The following is a 21,282-nucleotide window of genomic DNA, read 5'->3' on the forward strand; positions in this document are numbered from 1 at the left end:
TCTTAAAACGTTTTTCGTAAATCGGATAATAATTGTGACCTCTAGACTGCCCACAATCTAAAATCGTGATTTTTCGTACAATCAGGGGCCATAATCCACGAAGTGTCGATCCGATACACGCTAATATCGACAGAAACCGAGATCGTTTGCAGATACACCTATATTTCAAGTTTCGTCAAAATCGGATAAGAATTGTAACATGTAGAGTGTCCACAAACAAATTGTCTACGGACGGACGGACAGGGTCGACGACAATAAACCGGACTTCTTTGTTGTGTTTCTTCGTGATCATAAATATAACTACAGGTTTAGTCGTTTATACAACTTTATTATTAAAACTGCTTAGCTTTGTTCTCAATAAAGTATAGATGATGGCTGCTCTAGAAATCTGTTTGAGCTCTAATGAATTTCGTTCAACACCCCCTTTTATCAGCCCCTAATTTCTTTACGTCATAGACTGAGATTGACGTTAATTTTATTCCCATATATGGAATAAACATCCCCATAATCTGAACACAGGGAAGAGAATATTACCTTATTTGGTCTACCAACCACATGTCATAAACAGATAGTATTTGATGAATATTTTGACAATGGAAAGGACAAAACCAGTTTTTTCTTCTACCAAATTTTCACTGTTTTTATATACAAACACATCACTCAATTAATTTGAGTACGTGTGAACCTAATAATTAGTTAACGATACAATTTGGTCGCAAAGACCATAGTTCTACACAACAAGTATGTAAATCCTCCATGCAGACCAACTACCCCATCATCTGCTGATATAAAACACAACAAGAACCACAAAAGGCTTGCATAACCTCTTCTACCAATGACAGCTTAAAGCCAATCCAGTTAAAAACACTATGATCATATTGTTAGCTAACCTTGAGTTTGTTGAAGCCTTTCAATAACTTGATTATATCCCACTTTATCTAAACACTCTAAAAACGGTTGGAAAGCATTTCTACCGCTGTCCAGTAAAATGAAAAGAAGCTTTTCTGTTGCATCTCCTGGGATTTCATTTTGAAGACATCTCTTTATTTTTTCGACATCATATATATCAAAAACCCCACATGAAAACAGCGAACGATAAAGAGATGTAGGGTCTTGTATATTTTCAATTAAGTACATCAAATTCCCCTGTATCTGTCGATAGTCTTTATCCAACATTCTCCCATGTCGTTTCTCTGATAAGGAAAAAATCGAACATATTAAACCGGATTTGCGCAGCTTCTTTCTTGACCTCAAGACAGGGTCGAATTTGCAATACCGTAATGTAACATAAACTTTGGGTCAATGGTTGTAATGAAGATATAAAAAAAAAACATGACGAAGCAAACATGACGTTGCTATATACTGTTTGAATAACCCCAAAGGCGGGGGGGGGGGGGGGGGTGATGTTGCTATATACAGTTAGAATAACCCCAGAGGGCGGGGGATCTTGAGTGTTTTTACTATATAGAGGTTAAATAAAACCGGAAGACCGTGAATCAGAGCGCTGTGGCGATATCCAGCTAGAAAACTAGAAATTCGAGAATAAATACAGACAATGTCAAGGTGGACCTATGTTTTTAGGGACTTAAGGACCTAAGTCTAACGGATTAATTTGTCCGTAAGAGCAAACGCTTTTCAGTTGATAGGACTACACTATTAAATCCCCTGACTGAATGGGGATGGCCGAATAGTTAGCACGTGCGCACTGTATCATAAGGTCTGTCATTGAGTCAACTGGCGTGGTTGGGATTGTCGGTTGTACGTCACAAGAAGTAGGTTGCCTGTCCAACCTCGTGGGTTTTCTCCGGGCCCCTCGGCTACCTCCCACTGCTAAAGAGCACTACGCGCAAACGAATTATTGAAATAAACTTGAACCATATGTTAGTCCCGAAATGACCTAGTTTGTGTTGAGTGGACGTTAAACCCATTTCTCTCTCTCACCTACTGATTTCAAAATCACAGACCTGTCCGTGTTATTATGAGATGACGTGGATCTGCCCGAACAAAAGAATACTTCTATATTTTTTCAATTCATACTTATATAACAACAACTAAACGATTTACCTAACTTCAGTTTATAATATTACATATGTATAATAATATAGTAGTGTGCTTTGTTCTATTTTGTACATGTAAATGTGTTTAGTTCATATTCCGCATTTTATATGTATTATTTGTTGAATTATTATATTTATATAATGCCCTATATTAATGATTATTTCAGTGAAAGGAATTTGAAATATTCTCATCAATTAATAATTTATAAGTAGAACCGTGTATAAGTCCTAACCTAGTAATGCGTATGCTAATATGCTTACTTCTATGCATGTAACTTCTTACTAACACATATTAAATTGGCTATTTACACATGTAAATTTTTTAATTTATATGACTTATTATGGGTTCCTGCGTACAAACTGGGTGATTTAATGGTATATGGACTAAAAACATATTCAAACTAATTAATTTCAAACATTGTAATTGCGAAGGAATGTCCTGCTATAAAAATTCGATCAAACCAGGTCATGTTTACGTCAAGTGACCTCTGGGAGTCAGAGGAGAATTCATTGCATACATAAGACGATGTTGTCTTTAATCGCTTACTATTTATTACAAATATCGAATCCTAATTACATTCTCGGATTATCCACTACCCGCGTCTTTTTCCGTCATTTTTACCTCAGAAAGTGGTGTACGTCTAACTCTTCATAAAGTTTATCAACTTGTACATCAAGTGCTCAATGTTCGCCTGTGATTAGGGGAACCCTTACATTTTTGTCCTGTATACGCTCTACGAGTGTTTTTCGGGGAATACAGTATTTTCCTAGTAAGATTGGATATCTCTACTTTCCATATATACCAAAATTACCATACTTTTATTGGAAATAACCACCCGATAAATACTTTTCTGGGAACCCATCTTTAAATATTGCAGTTAGAATTTGTATTTTGTTCTATTTCCATTATTACTCTTAATCTATTGTAGTCAGTTTATCTTCGTTAACATTTTGACATTTTACAAATGTTTAGCGGTAAAGGCGTCAAAATTCTAAAGCTCATTTTGGAAACAGACGGCGCTCTTTACAATTGTATGGTGGCTCATATGAAACATGTAAAATCGTGCTCTTTCAACGACCCGACAGACATGAAGACATTTTTCTGCCAAAAATAATAAAATTCTAGATATTTTTTTTCCATAAGTAAATAGGCTATTTTATGGTGCATTTTCACAAATAATGCACTATCGATTGTTTTGACCTATTTGGTTTCTAAAAGAATAATATATAGCAAGAACTCCTCACGCCAAGCATGGAAGTGAATAAATAAATATAAATCGGTAATGCTTAGTTTAGCTTATCTCTTCCCCTCAAAATTATAAAAGTAAAGTATTTTTGATATCATTGAAGTAATCTATATCGGGCCAGGCTTTCAAATCATCGGGAGCCGCGGTGTCTCGGTGTGTAACTCACTGACACGGTAACCAGGAGGTCCCGGGTTCGCTTCCGGAGTTGGAAAAGAAAGTTGCTCGTGTTTTATACCTGTCAGCGCCCCTTTCCGTACAAAATCCTCTGACATTGCACACTTCATGGCGTATGCCCGTCGTCATTAGCACAATCGGTACACAACAGTAGGACGTTAAACTTTATTTCATTTCCAAATCACCGGTTTTGTGTTAGGAGGTAGGAGGACTCTTTGGGGATTGGGCGAATGATTCACCGCCCTTATTGATCTCATTCTATAGTTTGGAGTCATAACTAAACGAATTTAAACTTGGTATAGTTCTACATTGTTTACACCCTCTCAAAGTCCAATATTATGCTCCCGTTAAGGGGTTCCCGGGTAATTGTCACCATCCCTTCCCTCTTATATTTTAATGTTTCTCTGCCTATAAATTTGGAATCAATAAATTTATACCTATGATACTTGACAGGACTGCAAAGGTACATAATCTTAAAATTGATTAGTCAACATAGGGTAGTATAGACAAATATTATGCTTTCAAGATTTTGCATCCACCCATATTTTCATGTGCACGTATTATTCCATTAGCGCTGTCCGTACTTATGTCTACAGGTCACAATTTGTTATCCGACATTGATGAAACTTAAACTATATGTTGATATCCCAAAGATCTCAGATTGGTTCGATTTTGACACTTATCTCACGATAACATTTTGGATTATAGCTCCTGATCGTACGAAATTCGCACACATAGCTTGTGGATCATCTAGAGGTCACAATGTTTATTTAATTTCTTTTAAAACTTAAAATGTATGTTTATTTCTGACATCTCGAATAGGTTCAATTTTGGCACATATTGGACCGTAATTTCCTGAATTTTTACCCCTGGTTGAACGAAAATCGCGTACATAGCTTGTGCACACAGAAGAGATCATAATTTTGATTAGCTATATGTTTAATATACAACAATCACTGATGAATTCGATTTTGGAAGAAATCGAACCGTAACTTCCCGTTAAAATTGCACCGTCCCTTTACGCAAATACATGTAGTGACAAAGCATCATACATATGCCAATTTTTAGATGACACTTAAAATATGCATTGAAGGTCGACGGATCTGGTAAGCGCATCTAGTTTGGACCGCAGCTTCATGGTTTATGGCCCCTGTCATTTACACAAGAAGAGAAGTATGCAAGTAGTTCCTGGTCAAATTTTAGATGAAACTTAAAATATACTTAAAAATTATGGATTGGTTTGAATTTGGTGAGCATCGGACATTCCGCTCAAGAGTTACCCCCCTTTTCCGAAAACATTGTGAACGCGATACAGTCTATAATATTTAACTGATTTTTTTTATCGAATTAGATTATGTCCCCTAAGCCGAAAACTCCATCAATATACAACCTTCTGTAACCCCCCTATTAACAGATTTAATTCTTGTTCGATGTAAATCATTGGGATAATGAGAGAACGCGCCCCGTCGGTTTATCCCGTCCATCTGCTTTCCCTGACCTTCTGTTCCGGAATTTTCCCTTTTTCCGAAATCTTGTTGACCTAGGAGATGTACGTTTACATCTGAAGTATCATTTCCCTTTTCTCGATCAAATTCCAAGTGAAATAAAATATTGTTTATAAACCAAAGCAAACACAAAAAAAACTTTCCAGATTACTTAAATAATATCAGAATAATTTACTTTTGCACGTAAAATACTTTATTTTTCTTTCGAGAAAAAAAATAGCCTAAATGGGCTACCATATAGTAAACATGCTAACAGATGGCGCTGTTTACTTATATGGTGGCTCATTGGAGACATGTAAAATCTCTCCCTTTTCATAACCCGTCAGACATGACGACATTTTTCTGTAAAAAATACTAAAATATTTTACGTACAATAGCAAATTATTCTCGATATTTTCAGATGAATAAATAGGCTACTTTGTCGTGCATATGCCCTAATACGGCCATATTGATTGACTTAGCCTTTTTGTTTTGCAATATTCGTTCTCGATATTTTTGAGAGAAGTAATAGGCTATTTTTTTTCTCTAAAGATATATAAAATATTTTGGGTACAAAAGTAAATTATTCTGATAATATTTAAGTAATAATATAGAAATACGACAATAGAAAAAAGGTTTTTTTTGTGTTCGTTTTGGTTTGTAAACAATATCTTATTTCATTTGAGATTGGATTGTGAAACAGGAAATGATAATTCAGATATAAAGTTACAGCAAAGCGTAATCCGCTCCACCCCACCTCCACCCCCACGCTGTGAATTCCTTAGGCGAGCTACGTCCACATTTGAGCAAGAAATGGACGAAAAAACAGTGAAAATCGATAGGGCTCTTCCCCCCATTGCCCCAAATTCTTGACAACGAAGATGAGAAATATATTTTAAAAACTGCAGCTTTCATAGAGTTTACACGGTTTTCTGCAAAGGGAGGTTGCAGAACGCTGAATATCGATATGGTTTTGGGCTAAAGAAGCATAACCAAATTCCCCCAAAAAATATGTTAAAAAATATAGCCTGTATCGCATTTACAATGTTTTCGACAAAGGGAGATCACTCCTGAACGGAAGGTCCGATGCACACCGAAATCAAACAAATCTAAGATCTTTCGATTGTTAACCCATATTTTAAGTTTCATCTCAAATTGGGTGAAAAAACTACGCACACTCTTTACGCAAAAGATGGGAGTAATAGCCAAAGATGCCATGGTCTGATGTCAGATATATGCGCACCCAAGATCTTTCGGCCTTTAACGCATATTTTAAGTGTCTCTAAATCGGACAAACATTGGCATATGTTTACATGCTTTGCCAGCATATTAAGTGACTTTTAGTTATGACACCAAACTTTGGAATGCGATTAGTAAGATCAATACAAGCGTTCACCCAATGCCCAAAAGAGACCTCCTACCTCATAAGACAAAACCGATGATTTGGACATTAAACATACATTATGCAAGAGCTAAATCTGCCTATTGCAGGTCTTTCTTTGGGTCTGAAATGTTATCTAAATTATTAATTAGAAATAAATTAACTTATCCAGACTATAATCAACTCCCTATGTCATCTCTAGCCTGCGATATTTACTGGATTAGGATGCGATCTGCTACTCAACGCCCATTCGTGATAAAATCAAAAAATGGATAATCGAGACTATGTTGTTTTTTTATCGTACCGACTTTAATAATGATGATCGAGGAGGCTAAGCCCCAAATTCAATCGCTAAATTATCGGTTCAGCGTGGATCAATTCGACTTTAGTAATGATGATCGAGGCTAGGTCCAAAATTCAATCGCTAAATTGTCGGTTCAGTGGGGACGAATTCGACTGAAATTTTCAGCAAATCCCCATTTTATTATCTAGTTTCTAACTATTATAGTGAGAACTGCCAGTTCTTTATCTAATCTTCAATAATGTATCTTTAAATTAAATGAAATAAGAGTTTAACGTCCCGTCGTTCAGTAATCGAGACGGGAATACGCCATGAAAGTGTGCAGTGTGAGGTAATTTTGAACAGACACGGCGCTACGGCCTACTCTTATTTCAAATTCCAACTGCCACGCCATTAAAACCACTAGACAGTATTCCTTGTCAAGAACCCTGTCTTGCACCACTGAAAAGGGGAAACAACGCAGGAAAGACGAGGGACTTACTCACCGAGCCACCGCGGCTCACGATGATTTGGAAGCTTGACCAGATAGAAAGCTAAAATAATATCAAAAATACTTTACTTGTGTGCGTAAAACATTTCATAATTTTGAGGGGAAAGGATACGCTAAACTAATCATTACCTATTTATATTTATTTATTGACTCTCATGCATGACGTAATGAGTTCTTAGATATATTTTATTGATCTTTTAGAAACAAATTATCTAGAATAGTTTGCTTTTGCACATAAAATATGAAAAAGGCGAGATTTTATATGTCCCCAATCAGCCTCCATAAAATTGTGAATAGCGCCATCTGTTACCAAAATGAGCTTAGAATTATGACGGTTTTATCATTGTGAAATGTCAAAATGTTAACAAAACTAAACAGATTACAATAAATTCTAACTGCAATATTTAAAAAATAGTCATATCAATTAGCATTTTTACATGTGTAAATAGCCAATTTAACACGTGTTAGTAAGAAGTTACATGCATAGAAGTAAGCATATTAGCATACGTATTACTAGATTAGGAGTTCGAATTATGGGGGAAATTCCGCTCCATAGTATTGTGCAATGAAATGTTGATGCAATAAGAAAAGTTTAAACCTGTAAACCGAATAATTAAATTTGTCTGTTTTTATTGTACATCTATTAAATTCGCGAAAGACTCCGTAAATAAACATCAACCGAACAAATAATTCTGATATTTTTACGTCTGTTGAGTTGTCTTACCTTGTATTTTGATAGCCGTAGAGTCTTTGGTCTGTTTTCCTAAATTACTTAATGTCTCCAACTTCACTATTCGTTGGTCCATATCTTTAATGTGGTCTTGGAGTTTTTGGATTTTATCCGTAGGTTCATAGCGTTTTTGATTTTTCGTGCTTTCCATTAGATGTTCCGATTTCGCATTTTCTCTACCCCTTTCATCGTTGAATTGTGGAATCATGCCTTCACGTTCTTGGTTCCATCTTCCATCTTGTTGAGAAGAAATGATCTTTTCTGGGTAGATAAAGTAATGCAATATAAACAAACTTCACTTGATATTAATTATGCAAGGAATATAGCAAATTAAAATCAATTTAAGATTGCTGGCGTTAATTTAAACAGTATCAAATATTGCATTGTATATCAGAAATGAACTGCAATGGTTTTTAACGTCGTACTGTTCTGCTCCGACTAGGGTAATGAAGGCATACTCCATATATATATATATATAGTGTGCTGTTAGGAAAATGTTTCCCCGGACAGTGGGTCTATGGCCTACTCTTTTAATGAATTCCAACTGCCAAGGGCTATTTTATGTACACAACAATGTGTACAAGGGGAACTTATTTAATCGCCCCACCCGAACTTCATAAATTCCATAGTTAGAGTGGTACTATAACACCTCCTCATTTATTGCCTGCTGTAGAAAAAAAACCTGACAAAACCTATGGTGTCAATGTTTGAGAGAAAAAATTAAAAAAAAATTACCGTCTTCTGCCATCGCAGTTTTTTGCAGTAACGTGACAAGATTTATAATATCAGACTCTAGCTGAGGCAATTCATTATCTCTGCTGATTGTAGCTTCTTTTAAACCTTCCACGCGTGACTCCAAATTCTTTATCTGGTTATGGATTCTTTGTTGGTTTTCTCTTACTTCTTTTTGGTTCTTTAGAAGTTTATTTTCCCTTGTTCTTAGACGACTAATTGCTTGTACCCTTTCATCTTTCTTTCTCTGTGTTTCATTCTCCATTTCAGTCATCTTATTTTTTAGTTCATCTAGCTCCGTATTAATGCGTTCATTATCGTTTTGTGACGTCTGGAGGTCTTCCTCCTTTCCTTTTATTTCTTCCCGAAATATTCCTTCCTTTTCGTTCACCCATTCCATTAGTGCTTCCCTTTCTGCTATTAATCTTTGTTCTCTGCTTTGTTGATTGCTTGGCTCTTCTGAAACACACGCAGAAGGTGGATTTCGTCAACAAATGAAATGTTTGGTTTGAATCAATCTGATACATTTGTTTCTGTCTCCATTAAAATATTCTACATCAACCTATTTCATGTTCAAAGTCCAGACCCAAAGTTCACAAAACATTCTCAGGCTTAAGTTAAGAATTTACTCAAAATTGTTCGCCTTATTTTAACTAAAATATAGCTCCACATAAATTTTTTATTGTTTTAATGTATCAAATACATCAATAAGAAACAATGTGCAAAGTTTTGTGTTGCTAACGAGCAGCATAGATCGATGAAATTTCTAATCGACATATCTTTGTAAATACTGAACGGAATTGAACCATTGTGGACTGATATTTCTATTAGAGATTCACCCATCACATTATTTTATACTAAATTAAAGGACTTAAATCATTGACATTAGTAAGAAACGAAAACACTTTTAGTTTGCAGACCGACAGAACCGGATTTACCATTGGCCCAAGTCCAAGTGTTTCTGGCCATCCTGGGGACACTGAAACTAATTTGTCATAAAGCGTTCTAGCGTGTAACAATGTTTCAAATGTACACTGGGTATTTCATTTCATAAATATATTCAAGACCAAAAAGGACATGAAATGAGGTTTGACGTCCTACCCGCAACGGCCTTCCCACATTTCTATAAATTTGGTGCCACACTGCCGAGTCTGGTGTAGGACCCCCAAGTATGGAAATCCGGCTTGCACCATCTCTTATACCAATGACGCCTCAAAACAAATCCAGTTAAAACACTATGAAAATATTATTAGCTTACCTTCAGTTTGTTGAAGCCTTTCAATAACTCGATTATATCCCACTTTAGCTAAACAGTTTAAAAAGGGCTGGTAAGCGTGTTCCCCACATTCCAGCAAAATCAAGAGAATCTTTTCTGTTGCATCTTGTCGAGTTCCATTTTCAAGACATCTCTCTATTCTTTCCACATGATTGCTATCAAAAACCTCACATAAAGACAGCGATTCATATAGAGGTTCGGGATTTGGTATATTAACAAGTAAGTACATAAAATTCATCTCAATACTTCTATAATCATCACCACACTTTTTTTTTCCACACTGTTTTCCTAGGAAGGAAAAAGAAACACTCATTTCATTTAAAACTTGATTTGCGTGGCTTTTTTTCTAGAGAGGGTTACACTAGTCCGCGGGTGCACTAGTCCGCCAAAAAACAGCTAAATTACCTTTGTATATAAACCTAATGTATTGTATGTATTTTAATAAAACAAGGAAATATCACGAACTAATTTTTCATCACCCTAGGTCAGTGCTTATGTGGAGACTTAACCTCTCCCCCAAATTCTTAAACCTAACCCCAATAATAGATATCGATGGACTAATGATCCCTAACCCTTATCCTGATGATAGATATCGGTGGACTAATGAACCCGCGGACTAGTGAGCATTCCCCCTTTTCTCGACGCTCTCGCGTAGACAGAAACGGCGTTGTGTATACGACCCCGTGTGATAAAATGGTCGATGAACATATAAAAACCATGACGAGCCCTTAAAGCCCCCTTCACACCTTACGAAGACCTCAATTAACATCTATTTGAGATTTCTGAAGTTAATTTACCAATATCAAAAATTTCATTGTATATAAAACAACTAATAATGATATCATTGCATGTGATACGAATTAAATATACTAGTAGATTTTTAAATATGAATGTAAAGTGCTATTGTAGCAATATTTAGCTCGTGAACGATTTGTATTTGATCAATAATTGTTGTAAGAGAAGTGTTATTGATCATTTTGTTGGCTGACTATTCTGTCAATAAATATTATCTAATCGTTTATATACATTAACATTATAGGCCCCATATAATCTGAGCTATTGTATCACAGGCTAAAGTCAAACTTGAAGTTACAAGTGTAACAATTCTGATCTGTTTATCAAACTCATGATTAGTATTACCTGTTTTTTTAACAGGCACAAGACTGTGGACCTGTTTACTAGCTGCTTCCAATGTCATAACTCTTTGGTCAAAATCTTTAAAGCCACGTTTCAGCGAAGATATTTCAAGATCAGTTTCTTTTTTCTCCTCTTTCAATTGTTGGATCATAAGTACAATGTCTTGGTGCCAATGTGTATCTTCGTAATTGGCTCTTAGGATATTATATTACTATATTTTGTTTAGTAAAATGAATACAAAGTGGTGTTTCCAGACTACATACAGGACGGGATTTAACAATAGGCACATACCATTGTGGTCCACGGATATCTACCTAGGGGCCCATTGAAAGTAACTTGTCATGCAGTGTGCCAGTGTATAACCTTTGTAAAGTGTATAACGTTGTTTCAACTATACATCGGGTATTTATCATATCAATAATATATTCACAACCATACGAGCACCTATACAATGAGTATAGGTTCCAGCGTATGGAACCCCTGGAACCCCTGTACTACAAGTATAGGTCCAGGGTGATTAGCTTGATCTATAAGTATAGGCCCTCAATAATTAAAGTACTTACTGTATATGACCTGACCAATTTCATATCTCGGGGTACTCGGATCGATACTATCCCTCTCGGCATGTACTGTCTGGTTTTCTGATTCTGATTCAGGTTGACGACGGTTTGGGTTTCTTGTATATAGATATAAATACCATGTAAGAAACAAAATAAACAACAGAAGGAATATAGAATCAACAGCTCTTAATATCCAGTATATAATGCATGAAGACATTTCTGCTCTCTGCTGACTTCAATGACCCAGTTAACTTCCCTATAATTATAATTAGTTAGTATCATGCAATCTCACTCGGCAAACCTCGATAGATTCCGCTACTCTACATCTAGCCTCGGCTGTAGGACGGTACGTGATATGTACCTACGCCTATACAATTGCGATGCGGCACCGTTTACTTATTAGGAAAACTTGCCGCTTTTAAAAAGAAGTTATCAAAATTGCGTCATTCGATGCGTGTGTAGAATTTCAGTGCAAAGTTGTCCTTGTTTGAAGAAAATTGGATAAACTTGAAAGAAAAACAGCTTCAGACTTTGAAATATTTGTATGATAATACATTCTTTAAAGGCGTCGTCATGGGCAACACCGTTGGTAATCCAGGAACTTGAAAGTAGTTCCAATATCATACAGCCTAGGCTAGATGTAGGGTACTGAAATCTGCTGAGGTTTGCCGAGTGCACGCAATCTCAGTATGATGTTGTAAGCGACTTGCTTGTATGATGACTTGGGCGACTGGATGAATAATTTATTAAACCTCATATAACTGATTCCATTCAATTTAATATGACAATGGAGAGTGTATAGAAAATGTTGGAAGTTTTGCACTGAATACCTTTAGGAAAAGAGGAATATAAATATAGCCTAGCTAGTTGACATGTAGCATTAAATATTGTATGATTAGATCAACATTTATATGTACCAAACATGTTTTGAAAATAAATGTTATTTTGTAAGGTATTTAATAATATATTGTAATGCATCACGGTGTTGTAAATTCCATACTTATGCCTGTACATGTAGTTGAGAATAATAATTATTATTATAAAGAGGAGACTTCCGGTATTAGAATAGGAATGGCTGTTTTATAGTTATTAATAAACCCATATAAGACATAACACTCAGCTTGGATCTGACAAATAAAAGAACGTAAACTTTCAGAAAAAAATACCCTGCTCTGCTTTATATTGATTCCTGAGCCTGGCAATAATTGGGGGTACGGGTGGGGGTGAATGGCTGAATGGTTAGCGTATGCGCGCTGTATCATAAAGTCTGTCATTGAGTCAACTGGTGTGGTTTCGATTCCCCGGTTGTACGTGACAAGGAGTAAGGTCGCCTGTCCAATCTCGTGGGTTTCCTCCCACCGCTAAAGACCCCTACGCGCAAGCGAATTATTGAAATAAAATTAAACCATATGTTAGTCCCGAAATGACCTAGTTTGTGTCGAGTGGACGTTAAAGCCTACTTCTCTCTCTCTCAGTCAATAATGCCACACTTTGGACGAACACTCAGAAGAACAATTTTGTCAAAGATTAATGTTTAATAATCTAGCATAGTAATTGAAAAAATTTGAAGAGAGAAAGACACACTGGATTACGCGAGTCAATATTACAAACATTCAGTACCATTCGACACTACTCGGTACTGGCGTGACTTCCCTTTTCCTTTAATTTAAAGAAATACACATGGAAACATAATAAATGATCACAATAAAGTAATGTGTAAAACGTCTATTATGTCTCACAGTCTTTAAGGTATGCTGGTGGTCTGAGAGTTCGTTGAGGACCAGACAGAATCAACTGATCATTTGGTGAAGTTGTTATCCCATTTTTAACTGTGCTGGATTGAAAGCTTTCAATAGAGACTATTGGCAATCGTAAAGTTCTGGTCCCTATCGCGTATCTGTATTGATTTTGCGTGTGACGTCATCATTGCGTGTGTATTTCTTGGGACACAGATACGACAGCACGTATCGAACAGCTTTCATACGGAGAAGGTCCGTATTACATCGTCGTCTTTTTTTACCGTATTTTTTGCTAGTTTTAGACTGAAATATTGTGCCGTAGCGTTTTTATGAATCTATGTGGATCCTAGAACACAGAGGTGTATATTTCATGTGATTTTAACAATGATAAAGACTGGAATTAAATCATTATTTTTGATGTGCTTTTCGCGGAATTTTCATGTTTTTGCTACCTGTCTGCATGCTGGTTGATCTACGTGCTAAATTTAGCGAGGTGAGACCGTGCAATCTGTAAAAAGGGTATATACTTTCTGAAATGATACATTAGTGAAACAAAACAATTGTTTTTGAAGTCGAAGATTTTTAATAAGATCCGACACTAAATTTTTAAATTTTTTTAAATAGCTCAGCGACTGTTGAGCGACTATGCTCCCTTCTGGAATTTGTAGGCCGGGCACTTTACTAGTACCGATGTAGATCTATAGAACTAAGCCCAGCTCAGCTCCTCATACGTACGCAGGGCGAAATTTTGCAAAAACTACATTGACGCAACGTATCACGTGACGATACGTGATACGGATGGACAAGATTCCGCTTGCCAAAAGTCTCTATTATTAGCGTTTAGGTTTTTGGAAACTTCATTAAAGGCATGGTTAAGGAGCCATGATGATGTCTTGGTCCAAGAGAGAGAGAGAGAGAGAGAGAGAGAGAGATGGGGTTTAACGTCCACTCGACACAACTAGGTCATTTCGGGACTAACATATGGTTTAATTTTATTTCAATAATTCGCTTGCGCATAGGAGTCTTTAGTAGTGGGAGGAAACCGGAGGACCCGGAGAAAACCCACGAGGTTGGACAGGCGATCCTACTCCAAGTCACGTACAACTGGGGATTCGAAACCACGCCAGTCGACTAAATGACAGACCTTATGATACAGCGCGCGCACGCTAACCATTCAGCCATCCAACCCCCCGTCCAAGACAGGAATTTGTTGATTGGGGTATTGGTATCGATGAGTCCATAGTTCTCTTGCAGACAATCCACGATCGAGAATGCGCGAATTAAGTCCTGCGGGAAAGGGGAGTAACTGTACCACCTTTCGATTCCTGACAAAGAAGTTTATTTTCTAATTCGACGATGGCTTTCTCAGCAGTCGGGTTTCTGTTGGGATTCTTGGGGTAGCGAATTTTCACACACTGATGGTATTGATGTAATACTGAATTGTTCTTTAATGCTATAAAACCTGGAGTAGGACCACCAAGAGGACGGAATGCAATGTAATAAACCATCACGTAGAGAAACTTGTTGTTCATTTTCAAGTATGCATGTGGCTGTATATGACGTAGTGGTTTCACGAAGAATGAGATAAGTTCACGGTTTCTCTTCATTACGTCTGTAGCAAACGACACACCTACTACTTCGGATGAGTGTTCAGATGTTTGCTAAACAAAGGCAAGATAAACCTGCGGACAAGACAGAAATAGACATTTTACCACAATTTAGAACACAATTGTGGTAAGTCAAAATGTCTGATTTTGAGAAAATGGCCAATTAAGCTTTTGATTCACAGCAGAAATTTCATTTATTCATATATTTTAACGAAATTTTGAGGGTTTTTGTCATTTGCATGATTCTTTCTGAAGGCTATCATAGAACTATAATGTAGTGTTAAATTTCAGACATATTATGGGATGTGTGACTTATCAATTTTAGGCACTACATTTCAACTGATACTATAAGACTTATCTTGATTTCAATACAACATGACATGTAGAATTCTAATCAAATTATGGCATATCAGCACATTTAAATATTATGGGCCCTTTCCATATACACTTACTCAAATAACATCACACAATGTGCAAAAAACCCCACCTAAAACCCACTCTTCAAACAAAAATCAAACAATTCATTATTCAATATCTTTTATTTATCGAGGAAGAAATTTATGTATCACTTTCACAATATAAACTTTAACCTGAGCAACAACTTGAAACCATTTATTTAATAACGGATAGGTTGTTGATTCCTCTTTGACAACAACTAACGGTTGTCAACACGTTCAGTCCTCTTCATAACAAACATTTAGAGATGTAGTCTTCGGTTCGAGTTGATGAGGGAAGGTTCTTGTAAAATGATTCATATCAATCATAACGAAGACCTCACAATGCGCAAATATTATGTAGAGCATGGCGAAATCGTGGTGAAATGCAGAAAACTACCCCAAGTGTGAAGAAAACTACGCTCTAAGTATGCGCATAGTCGCAGTAATTTCACCCTGTTCCCACCACACGTTAACCATGCCCCGTACGACCTTGCGATGCTCTTGCCATGCTTCCTCCAAGCCCAATGTAGAATACGGGGTGGGGGATAGGCTACTGCGCTTGGTGTGGCTCAATCATCACGTTCCAGCCATGACCTCATAACCTACTCACTAAGGTCAGGGCGCAGCGTGGACGTGAAAATCGTGAACGTTTCTCGCTTTCTTTGAATTTGCGCGTACTGAGAGCGGTGTAGTTGCCTTTACACTTGAGAAGGGCCGATTTGCGAGTGGTGAGCACGTAGGAAAGTATTTACTATTTGTGAATGAGTCTTTACGAAAAGCTTAGGAGTGGGTAGTGCCGTATGATTGGTAGCAGGGGGTGTGTGTGGCCAGGATGCGGTACGTGCAATGAGACCATGGGCGTAGTAAGAACTTGATTGGAGCGTTCTGAATGCAGAGAGCACGGGGCGAGGTTGTAGCAGGAGTGTGATGGGCGCGTTTTATTTTTTGCCGATCGAGCGACGCTCATTGAAGTATTAAGCCCTACACTGCCACTACATTCTCCCCACTCTCACTACGCCCCCCCCCCTCCACGACCTTGCTACGCGGGTACGGTGAATGTTTCACACCGCCTATCACGCCCTCCTTGTTCCTACCATGATCCCTCTTACTACTCGCTTTGAGTCACGATCTGGCAGATTTTTTTAGGCGTAGCGTAGCGAGGTCGTGGTGTAGGAGATTTGTATAAAGGAGATTTAACAGAAATTGGAAGTCTTTGTCGATTTAGCTCATAATTTGGACATGCGGACTGACGTTAATGGTTTCTGCAGATATTCAATATTTGTATTGTACAATATTTGCAGTAGCGGTCTCATGATTTATCATGTTATTCCACTCAATATTACATTTATGTAGTGCATACAAGTGTCAAGTCTGACTTATCATATTTTAGCACTATATAATATTATAACTGAGCATAGAGCATAAATTGGGTGATTTTAAGATATTTGGAAATGAATAAGGATGACAGTCGTTTTGAGTAGCAATCCACAGAGATACTCCGTACCACTGAATCTTCTGTAGTATTAATAAAAAGACAGATCTGACATGTTGGTTCCTCACAATAACGGCATTTCTACTGGCAAAACCAGATGATACGGTACATTGGCACTGTCTGCCATGTGACGAATGCTCACTTGATCCAAAATGTATCTGCTGACAACCGAAAGAAAGGAAGTTACACGTGGGCCGACGGAATCTTCACCACGAGTCAGACGTTCAAATGCTTGTACACACGGTTTACTGTCTGTGAGAAGGCAAGTATTATGTCTGGATTGGATGATGTATGGGCTAAAATGTCTGACAGCAGCTGCTATACATAATGCCTTTATCTCACAGGGTAATTTGCAAAGCTTAGCGCTGACGAATCCAGCTAATAATGACTTCTCAGAACGGGTAACGTACATAGTTGCACCAATGCCATGTTTCGATACGAAACCATCAGTGACTATCCATAGTTGCTCGGTTGCTCGGGGTAAAAAGATGGATCGGTTGGTATGTAGAGGCTGTTGAGCCTGGGTGAAGTGTAGTAAAAGTTTATAAGACCAAGTAAATTTATCCTTGGGAACAGTTAGGAATAATTCGCCTTAAGACCTTATTTGCGCCTAAAAATGACCGTAATCCACGAACGGTTGTAGGTGGTGGATATATGAACACAGGGTGCTGGCTAGCTGATATTGACCCTTTCGTCCATAACCAAATTAATATGGTCGTAGTATTAGGAAAAATAACAGAATTGAGCGCCTATAGTGTCTTTTAAAAAAATAGATAACAAGTCTTCTATGGTGTTGCCGCCTATATACAAATCACCTGCTAGGTTGTCACCAAGAACCAGAGAGAGAGAGAGAAATGGGATTCAACGTCCACTCGACACAAACTAGGTCATTTCGGGACTACACCAAGAACCAAGGCATAGAGCGACACCACAGTATTTCATCGAGTCTCTTGATAGAGGAATCTGATAAAATGTATTTGTTAAGTGAGTTACAATAATATACTACCATGAAGCAATTGTCCGAATGATAGACTCAACGTTTGGCATTAATGAATTTTGAGGCAAGACGGCAACTACCGTTAGTCTTCTGTATTAAAAAGGAAGGGTTGAGATACGCTACTGACACACCCACGTCTTCTGGAGGACGAAACACAACAGCTGCTTCGAGTTCATCGGTTTTTTTCTCTGTAATGCGGTAAGTTTATCTCTAGCATACTGCGGAACTCTGCCTGTTCTTTATTTACTACAACCCGAAAATTACTAGCATTATAGCATGATATGATTAACTCATAAGATTATCAAACGTGTGTAATAGATTCTGGAACTTACTAAAGTCGTCTGAAGACAAAATATAGTTGCTGAGGTATGACCCCACCGCATTTACTCTTTTATTTCGTGGTACATTAGCTGATGTTGTGACGGCCAAGGAATAATCAGTATCATCTGGTGTATAGTCCTTGACAGAAATGTTAATGTCTTGAAATTGGTTGCAGTTCAAAAGATTACTCAAAGCCATTAAAAACGCAATGTCTAACTCGTGGATTACTTCTAGTAAACGTTTTCTTGGGCTTTCCTATCTTATGGCACATAGGTGAAACTTGTGATGGGTCTCTTTTTGTGGAGTTCTGGGTTTGAACCCAATATCAGTTCTAGGTAATGAACTTTGTTCCTGGAAATGCAACACTTGTCTTTTTTCACGATTTTAAGCAGTTCTATATCACACATTTTCCACGTACATTTCCTGCACTCTGGTCAAATTTCAACATTCATCACTTCGGAAAAATGCCACGCCTTACACGAGAAAATAGGAAGAGAGATATTGGCATGCTGGATCAGGGGGCTTCACAGGTAGCCGTCGCCAGACACTTTAATGTCTACCCATCGAGCATTGCCCACCTCAGACAACGCTTCCACGCCACTGGAAGAGTTGCCGATCGACCCCGACCTGAAACGCCACCTGTAACAACCGCTGCTCAAGATCGCCACATCCGGCTACAGCATCTGCGCAACAGGTTCCAGTCAGCTACTGCTACTGCCAGAGGAACTGTTGGGACACGCAACGTCAGATCAGCCTTCAAGCAGTCCAAAGGCGCATGGCTGCTCTTGGGTTACGCTGCCGTCGAAGCTACCAAGGTCAGACCCTATTGCATCGTCATCGACTTGCCAGACACCAATGAGCCGCAAATCAGGGGTATCTCCACAACACACCATGGCGAAATGTCATCTTCTCGGATGAATCCCGATTCAACCTCAGTTTTCCTGATGTCGACATGAACGCTTTGCTCGTAACTGCGTACTGTAAAGGAATCGTTTCGTGGGAGGTGGCGTCATGGTTTGGGCCGCTATCAACGTCAACTTCCGGTCCCAGTTGGTGGTGGTCCAAGGCAATCCCAATGCTCACCATTATGTTGACGCCAGTCCATGCAAAGGCGACGTCAGGCATGTGTAAGAGCACAGGGTGGACTTCTCCCTTCGTCAAAACATAAAACAGGAGGTTCAGCTGATTGATGTTTGGTATCATCAGCGTGGATAGAAATAAAATCTATGGGAAACCAAATCCGCTTGTTTCATTTGACATGGAAGAACGAAGTTTTCGCAGTAAGCTTCGTGGGATTATTTCCAATTAAAATACAGATGTGACGTCGCCCTTTGATGTTGGCGTACCATTGTTTCAAATAATCGTACGGGCAACTTGCCAATCGTACATTATTTATACTAGTGAAATATTGGACTCGCGTGACGTATTTCACTGTAAAAGCACGTGCGGAGTGTCTGTATTTTAAGTCGTTTAATTGTCTCGAGCTTACGGCCCTACTTGTTGTTACAATATATTACTTAATGTCTCGCTCTCGACCATTAAACAATATATACTTACAATCTGTTCGTGAGTCTCCAAATTACAGACTATACGTTGCCTGGATAATTTTGTATACTACTACTATTACGTTGGTTGTGTATTTCAAGACAAATAACCTTGTGGGAAACCTTTCTGATATTATAGTCAGGGGCGCACAACAGGGGTTTTTTTTGGGGGGGGGGGGGCTTAGTCCAGATAGGCAAATGTGCCGATTCTTTTGCCGACGGGACCGCTTATTCGTCAAAACATGAACTGGTTTACCCGAGTGTCTAACACATTCAATCAAACCAAAATGAGGCCTACCAATCAATATTCAACTGGGTCATTGGAGAATTACATAATGCTATAATTACTAAATACTTTTCGACCTAACTGGGGTAATAATTGATTTTGCTAATGCTAAGTGGGCTAACAAAATTATAATGTCCCCCCCCCCCACATCCGCTCCTTGGAAAATATGATAAGTCTGCACCCCTGATTATTGTCTAAAGTGATTATTGTGACTGTCATATCACCTGTACTTGATCAATATCCCAGTGAATTTTGCTACGTCACTGTCTGGGTACCGTCGATTTCTTCGCCTTTCAACGGTGAATCAGTGAGTAAGACACTGGCTCGCAAAACTGGAGGTCCCTATGTTAATCCCTGTGTTGACTGAGAAAGGTCATCGGGATTTTCCGGTATGGCAAGGCATTATATATAAGTGTTTGTGTGGAACGAAAAACCTAAGTCCCTTGTACACATATGCGTGCACGTAAAAGAACCCTCGACAGTTGGAATTCGAAATAAGAGTAGGCAGTCCTAGCAAACTTTCCCTTATAGCACACTGCATGGCGTATGCTCGTTTTCAATATCCCAGTAGGAGCAGAATAGTAGGAGGTTAAAGCCCATTTCATTTTACTTCACGCACTCTGTCTTACAAGTCGGTCATTATTTCCGGCTTTACTCATTTGTGTTTCTAAACGCAATCTCATCTTCCTTAAGTCGTGAGGTTGGTGGATTTGGTAGGACTTCATAAGTGGAACAGCCTAGGATCTTTCTTCACCTGAATTTAGTGCAATCATCTCAAGAATACAAGATCACGATATTACTGTTGCCAGTCACTACATCACTTGTTTGCCCAGTCTGGGCTATATTGCGAAATACTAAACTTTTTAAAAGAGACAGGTTTTTATTATAAATATTAATTTTTATATTTATTGTTTATATGCATAACATATTGTTTTTATTTTTAAATTTGATAAAACTGTTATATTGTTTTTATTTATGCATATAAAATTTTATGATATGATTTAGCTTGTCTCGAAATAATCACCATATGTTTGGCGCAATATATCCCGATTGGTACTGACGTACCATTATACCATATTTCATTTCATTTCATTTCATTTCTTCGCCTAAATACGGCACTGGACCAATATGAAATCTGTCCAACCTCGTGGGTTTTCCCCGGGTCCTCCGGTTTCCTCCCTGTTCATTAACAGTACTACTGCAAGGAGTAAATCCAGCCATATTGGTCATCGGTCGGTCAGTCGGACGAATATTATGTTGACAGTTAAAACACATTAATACTACTGCAAG

General features: G+C 37.9%; 1 protein-coding gene across 1 annotated transcript; it reads right to left on the reverse strand.

The window, feature by feature from the left end:
• Positions 1-273: 273 nt before the first annotated feature.
• Positions 274-11,807, reverse strand: LOC130013011 (uncharacterized). The gene is made up of 5 exons (XM_056101354.1): positions 11,573-11,807; positions 9,855-10,160; positions 8,600-9,055; positions 7,859-8,125; positions 274-1,193 (listed from the first exon to the last, which is right to left on the reverse strand). Exons 1-5 carry the CDS (start codon positions 11,784-11,786, stop codon positions 886-888), a joined length of 1,551 nt encoding a protein of 516 aa, XP_055957329.1. The 5' UTR covers positions 11,787-11,807; the 3' UTR covers positions 274-885.
• Positions 11,808-21,282: the final 9,475 nt, after the last annotated feature.

Source organism: Patella vulgata, chromosome 5 (genome assembly GCF_932274485.2).
Source record: "Patella vulgata chromosome 5, xgPatVulg1.2, whole genome shotgun sequence".
Taxonomy (NCBI): Eukaryota; Metazoa; Mollusca; class Gastropoda; family Patellidae; genus Patella; species Patella vulgata.

What these genes read in the sequence shown, in the direction of transcription:
- LOC130013011 (XM_056101354.1), bottom strand. Translation starts at nt 11,786, where the DNA reads ATGTCTTCATGCATTATATACTGGATATTAAGAGCTGTTGATTCTATA. An exon ending in AATTGGTCAGGTCATATACA is followed by an intron (nt 10,161 to 11,572) that starts GTAAGTACTTTA and finishes TTTCCTTCCTAG; the next exon opens with GAAAACAGTGTGGAAAAAAA. An exon ending in AACTGCGATGGCAGAAGACG is followed by an intron (nt 8,126 to 8,599) that starts GTAATTTTTTTT and finishes TTATCTACCCAG; the next exon opens with AAAAGATCATTTCTTCTCAA.